At 45.6% G+C, this 19,152-nt stretch overlaps 1 protein-coding gene across 1 annotated transcript; it reads left to right on the forward strand.

The window, feature by feature from the left end:
• The first annotated feature begins 875 nt into the window (after positions 1 to 875).
• Positions 876 to 18,923, forward strand: LOC125448870 (gastrula zinc finger protein XlCGF26.1-like). Its single transcript, XM_048524424.2, has 3 exons — positions 876 to 1,407; positions 8,855 to 9,797; positions 14,979 to 18,923. Exons 2-3 carry the CDS (start codon positions 8,934 to 8,936, stop codon positions 15,870 to 15,872), a joined length of 1,758 nt encoding a protein of 585 aa, XP_048380381.1. The 5' UTR covers positions 876 to 1,407; positions 8,855 to 8,933; the 3' UTR covers positions 15,873 to 18,923.
• The last annotated feature ends 229 nt before the right edge of the window (positions 18,924 to 19,152 follow it).

A 19,152-nucleotide genomic window follows, 5' to 3' on the forward strand; every position in this document is an offset into this window, starting at 1 on the left:
CAAAGAACTGCACATCCCAGTCGCAAACTATTTCAATTGCCCCTCCCACTCCTTGAATGACACGTCCATCCTGGGCCTCCTGCAGTGCCATAATGATGCTACATGAAGGTTGCAAGAACAGCACCTCATATTCCGCTTGGGAACCCTGCAGCCCAATGCTATCAGTGTAGACTTCACAAGATTCAAAATCTCCCGTCCCCCTACCGCATCCCAAAACCAGCCCAGCTCGTCCCTGCCTTCCGAACCTGTTCTTCTTCTCACCCATCCCCTCCTCCCACCTCAAGCCCTACTCCCATTTCCGACCTACTAACCTCATCCCACCCCCTTGACCTGTCCGTCTTCCCCAGACTGACCTATCTCTTGATAATAAAATGTGAGGCTGGATGAACACAGCAGGCCCAGCTGCATCTGAGGAGCACAAAAGCTGACGTTTCGGGCCTAGACCCTTCCTATCACCTCCTTACCTCCCCACCTACACTCACCGCTACAGGCTCCATCCCCGCCTCTTTAAACTTGTCTACCTCCTCTATCCACCTCCCCCTGTCTCCCCATTTATTTCAGGTACCCCCTTGCCCACCATTACTGAAGAAAGGGCTAGCCCCGAAACGTCAGCTTCCCTGAACCCCCCAATGCTGCTTGGCCAGCTGCGTTCATCCAGCTTGTTACCTCGCACATCCACCCTCGCTATTCCAGCCCGGATCCACCTCGTATAGGGAGAGGGGGTCGGTGATTGACAGCACCCTTGTACCAATAGAAGGGGCGGAGGCGTGGACCGCCCTCCCGCCAATCGCAGTGAATGAGAGGCGAGCCCAGGTGTGCGTCACGTGATCCGCCTGCACCGCGTCCGCGCACGCGCCTTGCGGCTGTGACTTAGGTTTGGGCTGAGTGCGGGAGGAGGTAGCTGTGACGGAGTGTGGCTGTGGAGAAATGGAGACAGTTGTAGATTGGGAGGCTTTGTAAGCACTTGGTGTAGGCCTCCGACCCGTACTGGATGCGCTCGGTCCCCCGTTTGCAGCGAACGAGGGCATAGTTTCAGGGCCTCAACAGAGCCGACTTGCTCCCGTGTTGGTCGCCGCCATGTTTGTTGGGGGCAACGTTCCGGTGAGGATGGAGGGCGTTGCCATCTTTCTCGGGGGCAAGTTGCAGCAGGACGTATTTTGATTGGTGGACGGAAGGGGACTACTTACACAGCAAGCTCCAACCTCGAGAAATATTTGTCTCTTTACAATTTCGAACCAAGACTGGCAGTCATGGCTTTTCTTTTTTGTAATCACCTTTTCCAGGATATTGAATGAGAAGGATTTGCAGGCAGGGAAGTCGAAACAAAAAAAAACTACATCAAGATCTGTGACATGTGGCTCGATTTATCCGGAAGAGAAAAGGCTCTCCTCTGGGAAAACATTTCAGGTATGACTGTGATTGAAAAAGCACTAGGCTCTTCTATATCCTAGTTAGATATCCCACCAGCAGTAAATGTTCAATTCTCGTGCGGAAGAAGAGTCTGTATTGGCCTGAGTGAAAGCACAGAACAGGTTTACCAGAGTTGTACCTCGACTCGGGGGGGTTAAATTATGACATATGCTCTAAAAGTGACATACAGTCACTAAATAACTAAAACATGCTAGTTGGCACACAAGACAATAAGATAGAGGAGCAAAATTTGACATGTCAGATCTTCTCTGTCATTCAATCATGGCTTATATGTTTCTCAACCCTATTCTTCTGCCTTTTCCCTGTAACCGTTGATCCCCTTACCCATCAAGAACTTATCTATCTCTTTTATAAACACTCAATGACTTTCCCTCCATGGATCTATGTGTTAAAGTTCTACCCTCTGGTTAAAGAAATTCTTTCTCATCTCAGTTCAGTCTGAGTCTAATTGCTCAGTTGTTGGTCTGTCCTACTAATGGAACCATCTTCTCCATACCTAGTCGATCCATTGCCTCTCAGTATCTGTAAGTTTTAATGAGATCTTTGATCATACTCCTGAACTTCTTCAGACACCCTCCCAGAGTCCTCAACTCCTCCTATGACAAGCCCTTTGTTTCCCAAATCATTCTCATAAATCTCTGAACCCATTCTGATAGCAGCATGTACTTCCTTGGATATGGGCCCAAAACTGTTCGTAGTGTTTCAGATGCAGTCTGACCAGAGTATTGGCTTCAGCCGTACGTTTCTGCTGTGTATTCCAGCCCTCTTGAAATAAATGCGAACGTTGCATTTGCCTTCCTAACTGCCAAATGAGCGTGCATATTATACTTAAGAGACTTTGGAGTTCCTTTCTGTTTCAGACTTCCAAAGTCTTTCCCCAGTTAGAAAGTAGCCTGCTGCTCCGTTCTTCCAAAGTGCATTATCTCATACATTGTATCCAGCTGTCACTTCTTTGCCTACTTGCCTAGCATTTCTGTCCTTCTGCCATCTCCCTGCTTTCTCAACACTATTTGTCCCTCCACTTAACTTTGTGTCATTTGAAAACTTTGCAATCTCAGTTCCGCTGTCCAGATCGTTAATGTATAATGTGAATAGTTGTGGTCCCAACACTGACTTTTGTGGAACTTCTCGAGCCACCAGCTGCCATCCTGAAAAAGACTCCATTATCCCTACTCTCTGCCTTCTACCAGTAAGCCAACCATCTTTCCATGCCAGTATCTTGCCCCTAACGCGATAGGCTCCTAGATTATTTAGCATCCTCCTGTGCAGCATCTTGTCAAATGCATTCTGGAAATCCAATCGATCAGGCCCACTGGCTCTCCTTTGTCTAACTTGCTCATTCCCTCCTCAAAATCAGTGCTAAGGTATACCCTCCCCTTAACAAAGCCATATTGTTTCAGCCCTACATTACCATGCCACTTCCAAGTACTCGGCAATCTCATCCTTAGTAGTGGATTCGATACTCTTACTAACAATTAGGGGCAGGATAAGCGGCCTATAGTTTCCCGTCTTCTGCCTCCCTCGCTTCTTAAACGCACTGTTACATTAGCTGTTTTCTGAGTCCTCTCAGATAGACCCTCCTTGACTCCAGTTCCTGAAATATCACCACCAATGCGTCTACAATCTCCTCGCTATCTCATAGAAAGCACAATAATACAGCACAGTACAGGCCCTTCGGCCCACGACGTTGTGCTGACCTATTATCCTACTAAGATCAAACTAGCCCTCATACTGGACATTTTACTATCCTCCATGTGCCTATTCAAGAGTCGCTTAAATGTCCCCACTGTCTCTGACTCTATACCACTGCTGGCAGCACATTTCACACACTCCCCACTCTCTGTGTGAAGAACCTACCTCTGACATCTCCCCTACACCTTCCTCCAATCACTTTAAAATTATGTCCCCTCGTAATAGTCATTTCCACCCTGGGAAAAGGTCTCTGGCTATCCGGTCTATCTATCCCTCTCATCACTCGTACACCTCTATCAAGTCACCTCTCATCCTTCTTCGCTCCAATGATAAAAGCCCTACTTCTCTCAACCTTTCCTCATAAGACTCTGCACTCCAGTCCAGATCGCATGCTGGGTAAATCTTCTCTGCACCCTCTCTAAAGCTTCCACATCCTTCCTATAATGAGGTGACGAAAACTGAACAGTCTAGCCAGGGTTTTATAGAGCTACAGCATAACCTTGTGGCTCTTAAACTCAATTCCCCTGCCGCTGAAAGACAACATATCATACAACCCTATCAACTTGGGTAGCAACTTTGAGGGATCTATGGATGTGGGCCCCAGATCTCCCTGTTCCTCCACACTACCAAGAATCCTGCCATTAACCCTGTATTCTGCATTCAAATTCAACCTTCCAAAATGAATCACTTCACATTTTTCCTGTTGAATTCCATCTGCCACTTCTTTGCTCAGCTCTGCATCCTGTCAATGTTCTGTTGCAACCTAGAACAGCCCTCCACACTATCCACAACTCCACCAACCTTCGTGTCATCAGCAAACTTACTAATCCACCCTTCCACTTCCTCCTCCAAGTCATTTAAAAAATCACAAAGAGCAGGGGTCCCAGAACAGGTTCCTGTGGAACGCCACTGGTCGCCGAGCTCCAGGCTGAATACGTTCCATCTGCTACCACTCTCTGTCTTCTATTGTGCAGCCAATTCTCAATCCTGACATCAAAATTTCCCTGAATCCCATGCCTCCTTACTTTCCTTCAGAAGCATGGGAAATAGCCCATCTAGTCGGGATGATTTATCTGCCTTCAGACCTTTCAGCTTCCCAACACCTTTTCCTTCGTGATGGCCACTGCGCTCAACTCTTCCCCTGTCTGTCTTGAGGTTCTAGTATGTTGCTGGTGTCTTTCACTGAAAACTGATGCCAAGTAATGATTCAGTTCCACCACCACTTCTTTGTTCCCTATTCCTACTTTTCCAGCCATCCAAAGTTCTCCGTTGCCCCTCTTTTACCTTTTAGCTACCTTTTTAAAAAAAAAACTTTTGCAATCTTCTCTTTTGTTGTGAGCTGGCTTACTCTCTTGTTTATCTCCTCTCTACTCTTACTGCTTTTTTTTGTCAGTCATCCTCTACTGGTTTATAAAGGGTTCCCAATGCTCTGGCTTCTCACTAATCTTCAGCACGTTGTATGCTTTTGCTTTTATGCTTTCCCCAGCTTCGCTTGTCAGCCGCAGTTGTCTCATCCTATCCTTAGCATATTTCTTCCTTGGAATGATTTCTGCTGTGGCCTCCTGCATTCCATTCAGAAACTCCTGCCATTCAATCCTGGCCAACTCCTCCTTCATGTCTTTGTAGTTACCTTTTACACAATTGTAATACCGTTACATCTGATCCAATCTTCTTTCTTTCTCGAACAGCAAGTCAAATTCTCTTATGGTCACTGGTCCCTTGGGGTTCTCTGACCTTTAGCTCCCAAATCAAGTCTTCCTCATTGCATGTCACTAAATCCAGAATTGCGTGTTCCCTAGTGGATTCTACCACAAGCTGCTCCCAAAAAGCAATCTCTTAGACGTTCCAGAAATTCTTTTTCTTGAAGTCCATTACCACCATGATTTTCCTAGTTCACCTGCATATCAAAGTCCCCCACACTTATTGTAATTGTGCCTTAAATGCCTTTTTTTAATCGACCGATTTACGTTCTTTCCCACATCCTGACTACTGTTAGGAGGTTTCTCCACAACTACCATCGAGACGATTTCTCCTTTTCCCCCACCCACACAGATTCTCGGCTTCTGACTCTGTATCATTTCCATACTCTGTCCTGATACTTGTTTTGGAAACATTAACCTTTGCTGATCACTCCCCATTTTTAGCTCTTTCTGTTATTTTCCTTGTAACACACCCCCCCAACTATTTAGTTTGAGGTCTAGCTACAGACCAACTTATGCACTTCACAAGAATCCAGTGTGATTCAAATTGAGATAACACAATCCCCACCACTACCTATCTGCTGTCACTGACCCTCCCCCCATTTAATTCAAGGTCCCTTCCCCTCCCCTATATCTGGAGAAGGTTCCCGACCTGAAACGTCAGAACTTTCCTGCTCCCCTGATGCTGCCTGGCCCGCTGTGCTCATCCAGCTCCACACTTTATTATCTCAGACTCCAGCAGCGGCAGTTCCTACTATTTCTGAATGATTCAAATGGAGTCTGTCTCATGAGAACAGCTCCGTACTTTACCATTACTGACACCAATGTCCCATGAATTTGAACCCATTTCTCCCACACTGATCTTTTCAGCCGTGTTTGCCTCTTTAACCTAGTTTACCCTGTGCCAGTTAGCTTGTGACTCAGGTAGTAATCCAGAGATTGTTACCTTTTGGTTTTGCTTTCTAATTTTAGCTCCTAGCTGCTCATGTTCCCTCAGCAGAATCTCTTTCTTCAGGGCATCCCTACTCTGATACTCAAATCCTCTCGTTATGAAGGCCAGCAGGCTATTAGCTTTCCTCATTGCCTGCTGGACCCATATGCCAACCTTCAGCGACTGTTGCACTATGATACCCAGGTCTCGTCCTCTCACCTTCTCCTAAACTGCCATTATTCAGATAATAATCTTCCTTCCTGCTTTTGTGACCAAAGTGGATAACTTCACATTTATCCACACTGTATTGTATTTGCCCACTCAACCAGCCTGTCCAAGTCACCCTGCAGCCTCTTAGCATCCTCCTTAGAGCACACACTGCTCCCCAGCTCAGTGTCGTCTGCAAATTTGGAGATGTTGCTTTCAATTCCTTCGCCCAAATTGTTAATGTATGTTGTGAACAGCTGGGGTCCCAGTACTGAACGCTGTCGTACCCCACTTGTCACTGCCTGCCTCTCTGAAAAGGACTCATTTATTCCACCTCCCTGCTTCCTGTCTGCCAACCACTTCTCTATCTGCATCAATGCACTACCTCCAATATCATGAGCTTTATTTCCTTTACTGATCTCTTGTATGGTACCGTGTTAAAAGCTTTCTGAAAGTCCAGATACACAATGTCACCTGTTTCAACCGGGTCCACTCTACTGGTTACATCCTCAAAAAAAATTCCAGAAGATTTTTCAAGCATGATTTCCCTTTAGTGTGCCTATGTTGACTTTCCAAGTGCTGAGTTAGTACATCCTTAATAATTGACTCCAGCATCTTCCCCAACATTGATGCCAGGCTAAGTGGCCTATAATTCCCTATTTTTCTGTTTCCCTCCTTTTTGTTTAAAAAGTGGTGTTACATTAACTATCCATTGGAATTCTTCCAGAGTCTATAGAATGCTGGAAAATGATCACCAATGCATATGCTATTAGTAAGGACGCTTCCTTAAGTACTCTATGATGCAGAGCATCAGGCCCTGAGGACTTATCGGATTTTAATCCTATCAATTTTCCCAATACCATTTCCTGACTAATAGGGATTTCCTTCAGTTCCTCCTCCATACTTGACCCTCTGTCCCTTGCCATTTCTGGAAGGTTATTTGTGTCCTCCTTACTGAAGATAGATCCAAAGTATTTGTTCAACTGGTCAGCCATCTCTTTGTTGTCCAGTGAGTTCACCTGATTCAGACTGTAATGGATCTACATTTGTCTTCATCAGTCTTTTTCTCTTCATGTATCTATAGAAACGTTTGCAGTCAGTTTTTATGTTTTCTGCAAACTTACACTGATATTTTATTTTCCCCTTATGAATTAAACCCTTTATCCTCCACTGCTCAATTTTAAATTTGTCCCAGTCGTCAGATTTGCTGCTTTTTCTGGTCAATTCATATACCTCCTCTTTGGCTTTAAAACGTTCAATGATTTCCCTTGTTAGCCATGATTGATCCACCTTCCCCGTTTTACTGTAGCTCCAGACAGGGATATACAATTATTGACTGTCATCCATGTATCCTTTAAATGTCTGCCATTGTCTATCCATCGTCAGCTCCTTGAATGACTCCCTTTACCGCAGTGCTGTGATCAGTTTGTTCATCCTTCCTACTGCCCCCACTCTCATCTACACAGAGGCAAGAATCTGAAACCCGTTTGACAAGCTCAAGGGCTGAGGCTCATTCGGCACTAGCCCCTAAATTCCCTGACCTGCCTCACTCATAGTCCCATTCTCCTGTTCCCTAGCACTGACCCGAATTCAAGGTAGTTAATCTAACTGCCTCCTGAAACACAGCATCCAAGTAACTCTTTTTTCCCCCCCAACTCCCTGATGTGTCGCAGCACTTGAAGCTCAAAGCTCAGCTCAGTGACCTGTCAGCCAGAGTTCCTCAAGCAGCCAACACTTGGTACAGATGTGATCAGTATGAACCGCAATGAGGTTTGCCAGCTCTCACATCATACAGGTACAACACACCACCTGGCTCTGCTTCTCTATCTTATGTACTTTGATTTTTTTTTAAAAAAATCTTACTTGGTCTGTGCATATTTCCCCTATTTTACTGTCAATCTGAAATAACCTATAATGTTGAATCAGATTAGTATCTGTCACTGACTAGTGAACTTTTGGGTGGGATGTAACGTCACTGTATTGTGCGGGGCCCCGATCATGGGCTTCAGTTACAAAACCTTATAAGCTGTGAACCAGAAAAAAAAATCTCTTTCCCCTCTGCAGTGATTTCCCCACCTGCCACCAGATTCCTCCCCCCAACTGGGGTGGTGTGGCAGCTCAGTGGTTAGCACCGCTGCCTCACAGCGTCAGGGGCCAAGGTTTGATTCCCCCTTGGGCAACTGCCTATGTCTGCACATTCTCCCTGTGTCTGCGCGGGTTTCCTCCAGGTATTCCGGTTTCTTCCTACAGTCCAAAGATGTACAGGCTAAGTGGATTGGCTGCGCTCAATTGCCGATAGAGTTCATGGACGTGTAGATTAGGTGGGTTTGGAGAATGGGTCTGGGTGGGATGCTCAAAAGGTCAGTGTGGACTTGTTGGGCTGAAGGGCCTGTTTCCACACTGTAGGGATTCTGTGTCTCACTCTGGGTTACTCCTGACAACTGTCAGCGGGAGAGGTTTTATTTATTGAAGGGCAGCACACGCTCTCTGCTTTTTCCACTCAGTGCTTCTCTTGACCAGGCCAAAGTCTCTTTACATTGCAAACTGCTCTCTCACTGGCAGAGATTCATGCACATTAGCAACAAGTGTGAGCTGTCAGCTGGGTCCCTGACATCCAGGTCAGGACATTATGACTTGAAAGGCAATTTGGAAGTGCTGCTGTTCACCTACACCAGCTACACAGGCCCTTCTGTCTGGTGCAGATAGAAGGCTTGGACAAGTCTGTCTGAGTGGTTGTATACAGATAAAACTCCCCCTCTTTCATCTTCTCCGGCTCTGTCTCCCGCACCCACCCCACCCCGCTCTCTGTCTGTCTGTCTGAAATGATTTCCTGGGTTTTTTTGGGAGCATTCTTTTTCACTCGCTTTATTTTTTCTGTTTTCTATTGGAAAAGGACGGATGACTTGCAGTCAGGAAACTCAAGTCAAACATCGCAGCAGGATCTGATTTGTTGCAACCCCAAATATCTTCAGATGATGAACATAGACGTTAAAACCAGTGCTCCCAGCGGGGAGAAACCATACGTGTGTTCTGTGTGCAGACGAGGCTTCAGCCGATCATCTGGCCTCTCAAAACACAAATGCAGTCGCAACGGGGAGAAACGATGGAAGTGTGGGGACTGTGAAGAGGGATTCCAATATCCGTCTCAGCTGGAAACTCATCGACGGACTCACACAGGGGAGAGGCCGTTCATGTGCTCCGTATGTGATAAGGGATTTGCTCGGTCCTCTGACCTGCTGAAACACCAGCGAGTTCACACCGATGAGAGACCTTTCAATTGCCTGGACTGCAGCAAGTGCTTCAAATGCTCTGGGGACCTGATACGCCACCAACGCGTTCACTCGGACGAGAGACCGTTCAGATGCTCCCGGTGCGGGTCTGGGTTCAGGCGATCCTCTCACCTCGCCGTCCACCAGCGGGTTCACACCGGGGAGACGTTCGCCTGCTCCGAGTGCGGGAGGGCGTTCACTCGGCCGTCGAACCTGCTGAAACATCAGCAATTTCACGCTCGGGAGAAGCAGTTCACCTGTCCGGAGTGCGGAAAGGAATTCCCCGAGTTATCAGTCCTGCTGAGGCACCAGCACGTACACGTGGGAGAGAAACTGTTCACGTGCTCAGAGTGTGGGAAGGGGTTCAGACGCTCATCCAACCTGTTGACACACCAACGAGTTCACACTGGGGAGAAACCGTTCACCTGCCCAGAGTGTGGGAAAGGATTTACTGAGTTAGCCACCCTTCAGTCGCACCACCGTGTTCACACTGGGGAGAGGCCGTTCATTTGTTTTGAATGTGGGAAGGGATACACACGTTCATCCCACCTTCTGAGACACCAGCAAGTTCACAAATAACAACACAGATTGGATCTTGCTGTTTAATCACATCCAAGACCGAACTGAATCAATGACTTCATAATTGTGCATCCTATTGGTAGAAATGATCGAAATGAAATTGATTTTCCCATTCTGTGTGAGGGAGAAAAGCTTGGGTCTCGCACTAGTGATTCAAAACTTGTTATAACAAGCGGGTGCGAACAGAAATGGAAATGAAATTATGGTAGGTTGGTCGAGTTGCAATGGCAGACATTCAGGAAATGTTTCATAACATTCAGCCGTGTTACATTCTAGTGAGAAAGAAATCCTCTCAGAGAAGAATTTACCCTCTGTGGTGAACTAAGAAAGTTCATGGTAATGTCAAAAGGAAAGGAAACTATACAATTCTGCAAAGTTAGTTAGAAGGTAAAGCCAGCAAAGCACAACAATAAGGTATTATTAAATTGAAATGGGTTCAGAACATATTTAATAGGTTGTTGCTGGGAATGGAGGGTTCGGGTTACATTGAGAGGCTGGAAAAGCTAAAACTCTATTCACTGGAGCGAATGAGGTTGAAAGATGACCATATGGAGTTTTATAAACTCATGAGGGGTATAGATAAGGTCAATAGCAAAGGTCTTCTCCCAATGGTGGGGGGAATTGAAAACTTATTGGGGACATTTTTAAGGTGAGAGGAGAAAGACTTAAAACGAAACTGAGGAGTAATTTTATCCACGGAGGACAGTTCTGCCAGAGGAGGTGCTAGATGCAGGTACGACACTTAAAAGACATTTAAATATTTACGTAATTAGGAAAGGTTTAAAAAGAGGTGGGCAAAACACAGGCAACTGGGACTAGTTCAGTTTGGCAAACTTGGTCAGCCTGGTCAAGTTGGACCTGCATCTGTTGCTGGGCTGTTATGATTCTATGAAAATAGAAAATAATAGAGAAATGAAAGTACAAGAAAATCCTAGCTAGAAGTGTAAAAGCAGTAAGATTTTCTGCAATTTTAAAGGAAAAGTGAAAGTAAAATGATACTTTGCAGAGGACAAACTGAACCTGGAGATTATAGCAACTTTACCTTTACTTTCAAGATGACAAAACAATGAGATTGTGTGTTGTCGAGATTAACATTAAAATGGAAACTTGATTGGTTTAATAGCAGGAAGCAGAGAGTAGGGATAACTGGATGATTTTTTTTGGGTTGGTGAGCTTAGATAATGGAGGATCTATCCTCCACTCCTTCTGGTTCTCATTTACATGCTGCACTAGGTGACTTTTCCCATGCACACTGACAATGCCCAGTTTTACTTCACCACCATCCCTCTCCATTCCCCAACTGTTAGTAAATTATCAACCTGATAATCCCACATCCAGGGCTGCTTGAGCAGAAATTTACTCTGTTTACGAATTGGGGTGATCAAAGCCATTGTTTTTGTTTGCCGCTGCATAGTCAGTTCCGGGTCTGCCACTCCCTTGGGGATCTGACTGAGGCTGAACCACACAGCGCACAATCTCTGTGGCATATGTGATGCCAAGATGACCACACCCTCACAGAATGACTAATACCAGCTATTTTAATCTCTGGAACATCACCCATTTCCATCCCATCCACTGCAGAAACCCTCATGCATGCCAGTGTTAACTTTAGACTTAACAATTCCAACACCGCCCCCCCCCCCCCCCCCCCACCCCGACCAGCCTCACATTCACAAACACAAAATCATCCAAAACTTTGTCTGTCTGCTTTCTTGTACCAAATCCTGTCCACTCATTTGGTCACACTAGCTGTATCAAGGACATAGGCAGTCTCAGATTTTAAAACTTGCATCCTTGTTTTCAAACTCCACTGTGGCCTTGTCCTTGCTTGTGTCTGTAATCTCCAGTCATACAACCGTCTGAGACGCCTGCCGTTTTCTCATTCTGCCATCTTAAGTCTCCTTGTTTTTAGTCACTGCATCGTTGGTGGCTGTGCCTGAGCAAAAAGCTCTGATGTTCCATTCCTGATTCTCTCCATCTCTAAATAAAGATGCTTGTTAAAAACTGGGTTTTCCAGTGAAGCACCTTTCCTAATGATGCCCTATTAGATTCTACCACATTGCTTCTTCATGAGATTTCTCTGGAACACATTGCAACTTTTTATTGCATTCAGCGCAATTGTATAAATACAAACTGTTACTTGTGTACAACGTCAGTTTGTTCACAGCAAAATTCCACAAACTGCAATCAGATGGGTGACTGATTAAATCAGTTCCAGTTGTTGGTGTTGGTTAAAGCACCACTGTTGGTTACTCGGTACCGGAAGGACACCCCTGTGGACAGTGTTTTGTAATTGCTGGGGTCTGAGAATGGAACTGATTAAGCTGTCGGTTCTGTAGTTAAACTTGAAGAACTGGAGTCTGGGATCCTTTCCCCTTTCTTCCAGGAAGGAGGAACAGGATACTTGGCTGGATAATTAGCCATGCTCATTGAATGCTGGAGCAGGCTCGAAGGGCTAAATGGCAAACTCCTGATCCTCTTTTTTATTTTATGTTTATCTTTGATTCCTAGTTGAAGTGGTTTCTGCAGTAAATGGTTTTCAGTGAGTATCACTCAGTTTTAATCATTGGAGGAAAAATTTGCAAAATTAAATCAGTTCTAAAGAGTTTTTGTGATCATTTCGCACCTTTCTCATTCTCAAAACATCAGTGATTCTTTTAAAATAAAAATTCACTCGCGGGATGTGAGTGTCCACTGGCTGGCCAGCATTTGTTGTTCATCCCTAATTGTGCTTGAGAAGGTGGCCATGAGCTGCCTCTTGAACCTCTGCAGTCCGCATGCTGTAGTTTGACCCACAATATCCTTAGAAAGAGAATTTAAGGATTTTGACCCAGTCACACTGAAGGAATAGCCATACACTTCGAAGTCAAGAAGGTAAGGGCTTGGTAGGGGAACTTTAAGCTGGCGATGTATCCATGTATCTACTTTTCCTCTTCTAGGTGGAAGTCATGAGGTGCTGTCTAATGATCTTTGAATTTCTGCAGTGCAATCCTGTTGCTACTGAATGTTGGTGGTGGAGGGGTTGGATGCTTGTGGATGTGGTGACAATCAAGTGTGCTGCTTTGTCCTGGATCATGTCAAGCTTCTTGAGTGTTGTTGGAGCTGCACCCATCCAGTCAAGTGGGGAGTATTCTGTCATACTCGTTGCCACTGTATTCCTAACCTCTGGCCTGCTGTTCTAGCCACTGTTTCTGTGGCAAGTCCAGTGAGTTTCTAGTCAATGGTAACCCATCAGGATGTTGATAGTGGAGGTTTCAGTGATGGTAACACTAATGAATGTCAAGGGGCGGTGGTTAGATGGTCTTTTATTGGTGATGGTCTTAGCCTGGCATTTATTTGCCATGAACGATACTTGCCACTTGTCAGCCAAAGCCTGGATATTGTCAGATTTGAACATGCACTGCTTCAGTATCTGAGAAGTTGTGAATGGTGCTGAGCAGTGTGTAAACATCAGCGAACATCCCCACCTCCAATTGTATGATGGAGGGATGGTCATTGATGAAGTAGCTGAAGATGGTTGTGCCTAGGACCTTACTCTGAGGAACTCCTGCAGGGATATCCTGGAGCTAAGATGACTGACCTTCAACAACCACAATCATTTTCCTGTGTGGTAGATATGACTGCAACCAGCTTGCTCCATGATACCGATTAATTCCGGTTTTGCTAGGACTCTTTATTGCCACACTTGAGGATTCACAGATAATAATGGATTTTCAACAGAGGCATGTGAGGAAGTAAGTTGAGCTAAATGGAATAATTTTGAACAGTGACCTATAAATGTATGGACACAGCCCTTGACAGTGATATGACAAGTTGATCAAGTTGTTTGAAAAAAATCAAGCAGAGGATCCTCCACTTCATTATTGGAGGCATTAAGTTCAAAAGCGAGGAAGACATACTGAATTTTTATAAAAGAATGACTAATCCTCAGCTGAAACATTGTGGAGATTTCTGTGCCCCAGAGTTTAGGAATGATGTCAAAGCCTTGGAGAGGATGCAGGGACAATTTCTCAAAATGTCATCAGAGACAAGGGCTTTCACTTTGGTGGTGGGCCTGAAGAAACAGCAATTGCTCTACTCAGAGCCGGGATGGCGAAGAAGTGATTTGTAAAACAGGGTTCAAGTATTTGCAAGAGTATTTCCCCATCCAGGGAGAAATGGGTTGGATTGTCAGGATGATTGTTCTCCCCAGAAGCGAGCTTTAAAAGACTCGGGAGAAAGTGAAGGGTAAAGATGAGGAGATGATTGTACATCTCCAATTTTAATGTTCTGCAACTCAACGACTTCCAGATGAGGCAGACTTTCAGCCAAGGAGGTGGCGCTGGGCTCAGACCCCCTCTTCATTCACTCCCATTGGTTGGAGGACCAGCCGCTCTTGTTGGTTCGATCAACAGGGCCCACCCCCTCCTATAGGCCAGGAGCGGCCCTCAATCAGCTGGCGTGTGGTGGCGTATGTAGGCATGCGCAGTACTGGTGCGCGGCGCCGATCGGTAGAGCACATGCGCAGCTACCATTTTCCTCCAGGTTGACGGCAGCCAGTCTCTTGTTTCTTGGATCAGAAAAGGTGAGGCTCAGCGAAAAGGCGGTAGACAGGCAGCGGGTTGGCGGAGAGGAGTAGGCAAAAAAAACACCTCTGTCAGCCTCAAACCCTGAATAAGAAACTCCGTCTTCCCTCCTTTGCACCAAACGGAAAAAAAGGCTTCAGACTTCTTCCCGTTTACTAGCTCCGGGGCGGGTGCTGCCATCTTTCTTGGGGGCACTGGACAGCGGGACGTGTGCGTAGCTGCCATCTTTGTTGGGGGCAATGTCTGGCATGACTGTGAAGCGCTTGCTGCCCATTGTTCTGAACGGAGACAAGTTGAGAATCCAGCCTGTCCTCTGGCCTTTCACAGCCAGGGTCTTTTAATGATGCAGAGCCAGAAAGAAAGAAAAATCCTGCTTTCTGAATTCCATCACCTCAGGTTTTGCTTGTGATGACAGAAATTAACAGATTTAGTCAATGCATTTCACAGCCGTTTCCTCTGTGGTGTTGTGCATCTCTCTCTCTCTTTCTCACTTTCTGCTGTTTTCACTCCATGAGCTAGCCTGTCGAAAAGGGAGGATTTGCAGTCAGGGTATTGAAACCAGACTTCACGTCAAGACCCGAAGGAGTCGTCCCATATATCATAACCTGAATTTCATCGGATTCGTAACATGGAAGGGGACAGCGCTGTTCACGGTGGAGAGAAGCCGTACACATGTTCCGAGTGTGGACGGGGTTTCAACCGATCATCCGGCCTCTCGAGACACAAGCAAACTCACAGTGGGGAGAAACCGCGGAAATGTGGCGACTGTGGGAAGGGGTTCAGATGCCCATCTGAACTGGAAAGGCATCGGCGAATTCACACCGGGGAGAGGCCGTTTATCTGCTCCGAGTGTGGGAAAGGATTCACCCAGTTATCAACCCTGCAGGAACACCAGCAGGTTCACTCTGAGGCGAGACCTTTTAGATGTCCGAAGTGTGGGAAGTGCTTTAAAAGTTCAGGGGAGTTGATGACCCATCAGCGCGTTCACAGTGACGAGAGACCCTTTAATTGTACAGACTGTGGGAAGTGCTTCAGAAGCTCCGGTGAATTGATGTCCCATCAGCGGGTTCACACTGACGAAAGACCTTTTAAATGTTCAGACTGCGGGAAGTGCTTTAAAAGTTCTGGGAACTTGATGGCACACCAGCGAGTTCACACTGTTGAGCGACCTTTTAAATGTTCGACCTGCGGGAAATGCTTTAAAAGTTCCTGGAACCTCATAGAACACCAACGTGTTCACACGGACGAGAGACCGTTCAGGTGCTCCCACTGCGGGGCAGGGTTCAAGCACTCGTCTCAGCTCACTGTCCACCAGCGAATTCACACCGGGGAGAGGCCATTCACCTGCTCTGCGTGTGGGAGTGGATTCACTCAGTCATCTGACCTTTTGAAACACCGGCGACTGCACACAGGGGAACGGCCGTTCATCTGCTCTGAGTGCGGGAAAGGATTCAGTCAGTCTTCCCACCTGCTGAAGCACCAGCGGGTTCATAAGTGATGATAGAGACTGGATTTTGCTGTTAGAACACACCCAGGACTGATTCTGCTGGTGTTAAGTAATGCAGGTGTTAAGAATTCTGAATAAATTCAAACCAGCTTTCTTTGAAACAGACGATGCTGATTCTTTTTAATGTCTGCAACACAAGCATGGTGGCTCAGTGATTAGCACTGCTGCCTCATAGCACCAGGAACCCCGGTTCGATTCCACCTTTGGGCGACTGTCTGTGAGGAGTTTGGACATTCTCCCCGTGTCTGCATGGGTGCTCCGGTTTCATCCAAAGATGTGCAGGCTAGGTGAATTGGCCATGCTAAATTGTCCATAGCGTTCAGAGAAGTGTAGATTAGATGGGTTAGAGTGGGATGCTCTGAGGGTTGGTGTGGACTCATTGGGCCAAAGGGCCTGTTTCCACACCGTAGGGATTCTGTGATGCTACGATAAATTACTTCCTTGCGAAGGGCTCTCCCTCTCCTTTGTCACTGAGGTTAAGATCTGCTTCCTTTGCTGTAGCTCACTGGGCTAAACTGTCCCTAAAGTTCCTGAGCACTGAACTGACACCTTTCTTCAGTTTCTCTCCCATCTGCTCTCAAACCCTGTCAGACCCCATACGTCAAGAACCACCTCGTGATCAATCAACCTTATTTTCAATAAACTGTTTATCACGTGACTCCTCCATATCCATTGAGATTGTTGATAGTTCTGTCTCTTGGTGTTGTCATACTGTCCTCTAAATCTGTCGCTGTCACCTTCTGTATAAGCAAATCTTGAACCGCACTGTCACTGCAAACTACTGCTCTGACTCCAACATCCCTTTCCTCTCTAAAGGTCTTGAATATTTCACTATGTCCCAGATCTGTGCATATATTTCCCTGAACTCCAGGTTTATAACGTTCCAATCAGGGTTTCTATACTGTACCATTGAAACTACTCTTATTAAAACCACATCCTGTGTGACTGGGTGTCTGTTCTTGTCCTTGTTGACCTGTCTGTAACCTTGGACAAGGATGACTATATCATTCTACCCCAACACCCCTCTGGTTGTCCAGCTGGGTGGGGTTGCTGTCTCCTGGTTCCACTCTATTTGATCAGCGTGTCACTGGCTATGTCTATCCTTCCCACTCCTACAGTTCCCCCTGCTGTCCCCAAAATATCGACCCTGGGCCTCCCTTTATTTCTGATGAACATGACCCCGCAAAAACATCATCTGAAAACACTGTTCTCATGTGCATTGAACTAACTCCCACCTCTACCTCACCAGTGATTCTTTCATCCTGTTGTCCAATGATCAGACTATTTCACTGATATCCAGTGCTGGATGTGTAAACTCTCCTCCAATTAAATATCAGGAAGACTAAAACCATTGTTTTTATTCCTTCATTCCCAACTGAATCCTTCTCCCTGGCAACTGAATGAAACTGAACCAGACATTTCCTATTTAGTTAAAACGAAGACTTATTCTCCTGTATCTTTTTGCGACTCACTACACTACGGTTCTAAGGTGATTCCATGTGAGATGAAAGTGGTTATCCCGGAGTAGATGGTCGCGTTACCTTTGTAATGTTAATTGATCCTGAACCCCACTTGTCAAAAGGAAACTTCTATGTCTGTACAATTGGCTACCAACAGGATTTGTGGCTGTCATCACAGCTTATGACTGAAGTTGACAAGATGACTACCTGGGGCTTTTTAGCTGACACAAGTTGGCCAAAAGGGGTTGGCAGCTACATATAGCAAAGTTTCACAGCCAGATATGCAGTCTCCATATGGAGTTACTGGAAAAGATAACAAAAGGTCTTATGAGAGTCATTAAAGGGTCTCAGTCAGAAAAGACAGAGGAATCTAATCATACTTCTGAAGACTGACAGCTGTAGGCACACAGGCATTTTTGACAAGAAAGCATTCTTGAAAAACTGAATGAGACATCTAGCGACAACCAGTTTGGTGTTTAGCAAGAACCATAAGAAAAGTATGATCCCACAAAAATCTGAATTCTTTGGGTAATTGTCGTTACATGCACCCATATAAGTATTGTGAAATTAGCAGGAAATTAATTAAATTCTTATGACCAGACAACCTTAGTTGGTAAAAAGAGGCTCCATCACAGGGAAGATGGAGCCACAAATGGTGTAAACAGACAACCTTGAGAGAGCAAGACAGGTTGTAAAACATGGAAATAAACAATTGCAGCTTAAGTGCAGATCTTTGCATCCAAAGATCAAGGGAAAGATGCCAGTGACAGAATTTCACCCATATTGATCAAATTCAAATAGATACTGTCTTATTTAGTAAAGAAGAGGCTTAGTTTAGAACACAGATAGTAAAGGTTTATCAAGAATTAACCTGGTTTAAAAACAATTTACAGCATGTGAATAGCAGGCGTTGTAAAAGGCTGCTAAAAGACAGAGAAATTGTGTTTCATCTCCCCAGAGTCGAGTAAACGAGAAGCTGCCCCGAATTAATTAGCCTTGTTAAAGAGCTATAACATTAGAGAACTATAACCTGTTGGCCAACCTGCACCTCCACTGGGTCTGCCCCTAAGTTAAAGTAGACCCTCACTTTGCTGTGTATTCCTATCCATGTAATTTGCAGCCACATAATTCACCTCTTTTAACCTCTCAAGCAGCTGTTGTGTCCACTTGTCTTTCATCATTCTGTCTACTCTGGCTCCTTCAGGCCCAGTCCAAACTGGCTCCAGGCCACGCAGCTCTGTACGCGTCATTGACCTATAGGGGGTAAATCTTGTAGAGGAGGCCATGGTACTTCCTGTTATCATCATGACATGAGGGATAACCATTAGCTGACATCGCTGTATCATTTTGGCCTGCATGTTCTTCAGGGTTTGATTTATTCTCTTCAATATTCTACTAGATTGGGGCCCAAGGTATGTGGAACCTTTGTTTAATCCCAAGCGTTGTCATGGCACTTTAAATCACTTGGGCCATAAAATGTGTCCCTCGATATGATTCTATGCTCCTCGGTAAAAACCCCAGTGAGTAAAATCCTTTTCCAACTGGATCTTTGCTGGTATCCTAGCAGTGCGAGCTCATGTGGGATATGTCCCTACCCATTTGGTGAAGGTATCCACTATCACCAGGATATGCTTATATCTTCCTCTGGTAGGGGACCCACCAAGTCAATTTGTACATTGACACACAGCCCCTCTGCTGGCCTTGTGTATTTAAAAACTCCTTTCTTCACACTTCTATCGGAGTTATTTTGGGCACATATCAAATAATTTTTCACATATTGTTCCAAGTCCCCTTGCATTCGTGGCCACCAA

This window comes from Stegostoma tigrinum, chromosome 43, assembly GCF_030684315.1.
Source record: "Stegostoma tigrinum isolate sSteTig4 chromosome 43, sSteTig4.hap1, whole genome shotgun sequence".
Classification (NCBI taxonomy): Eukaryota; Metazoa; Chordata; class Chondrichthyes; order Orectolobiformes; family Stegostomatidae; genus Stegostoma; species Stegostoma tigrinum.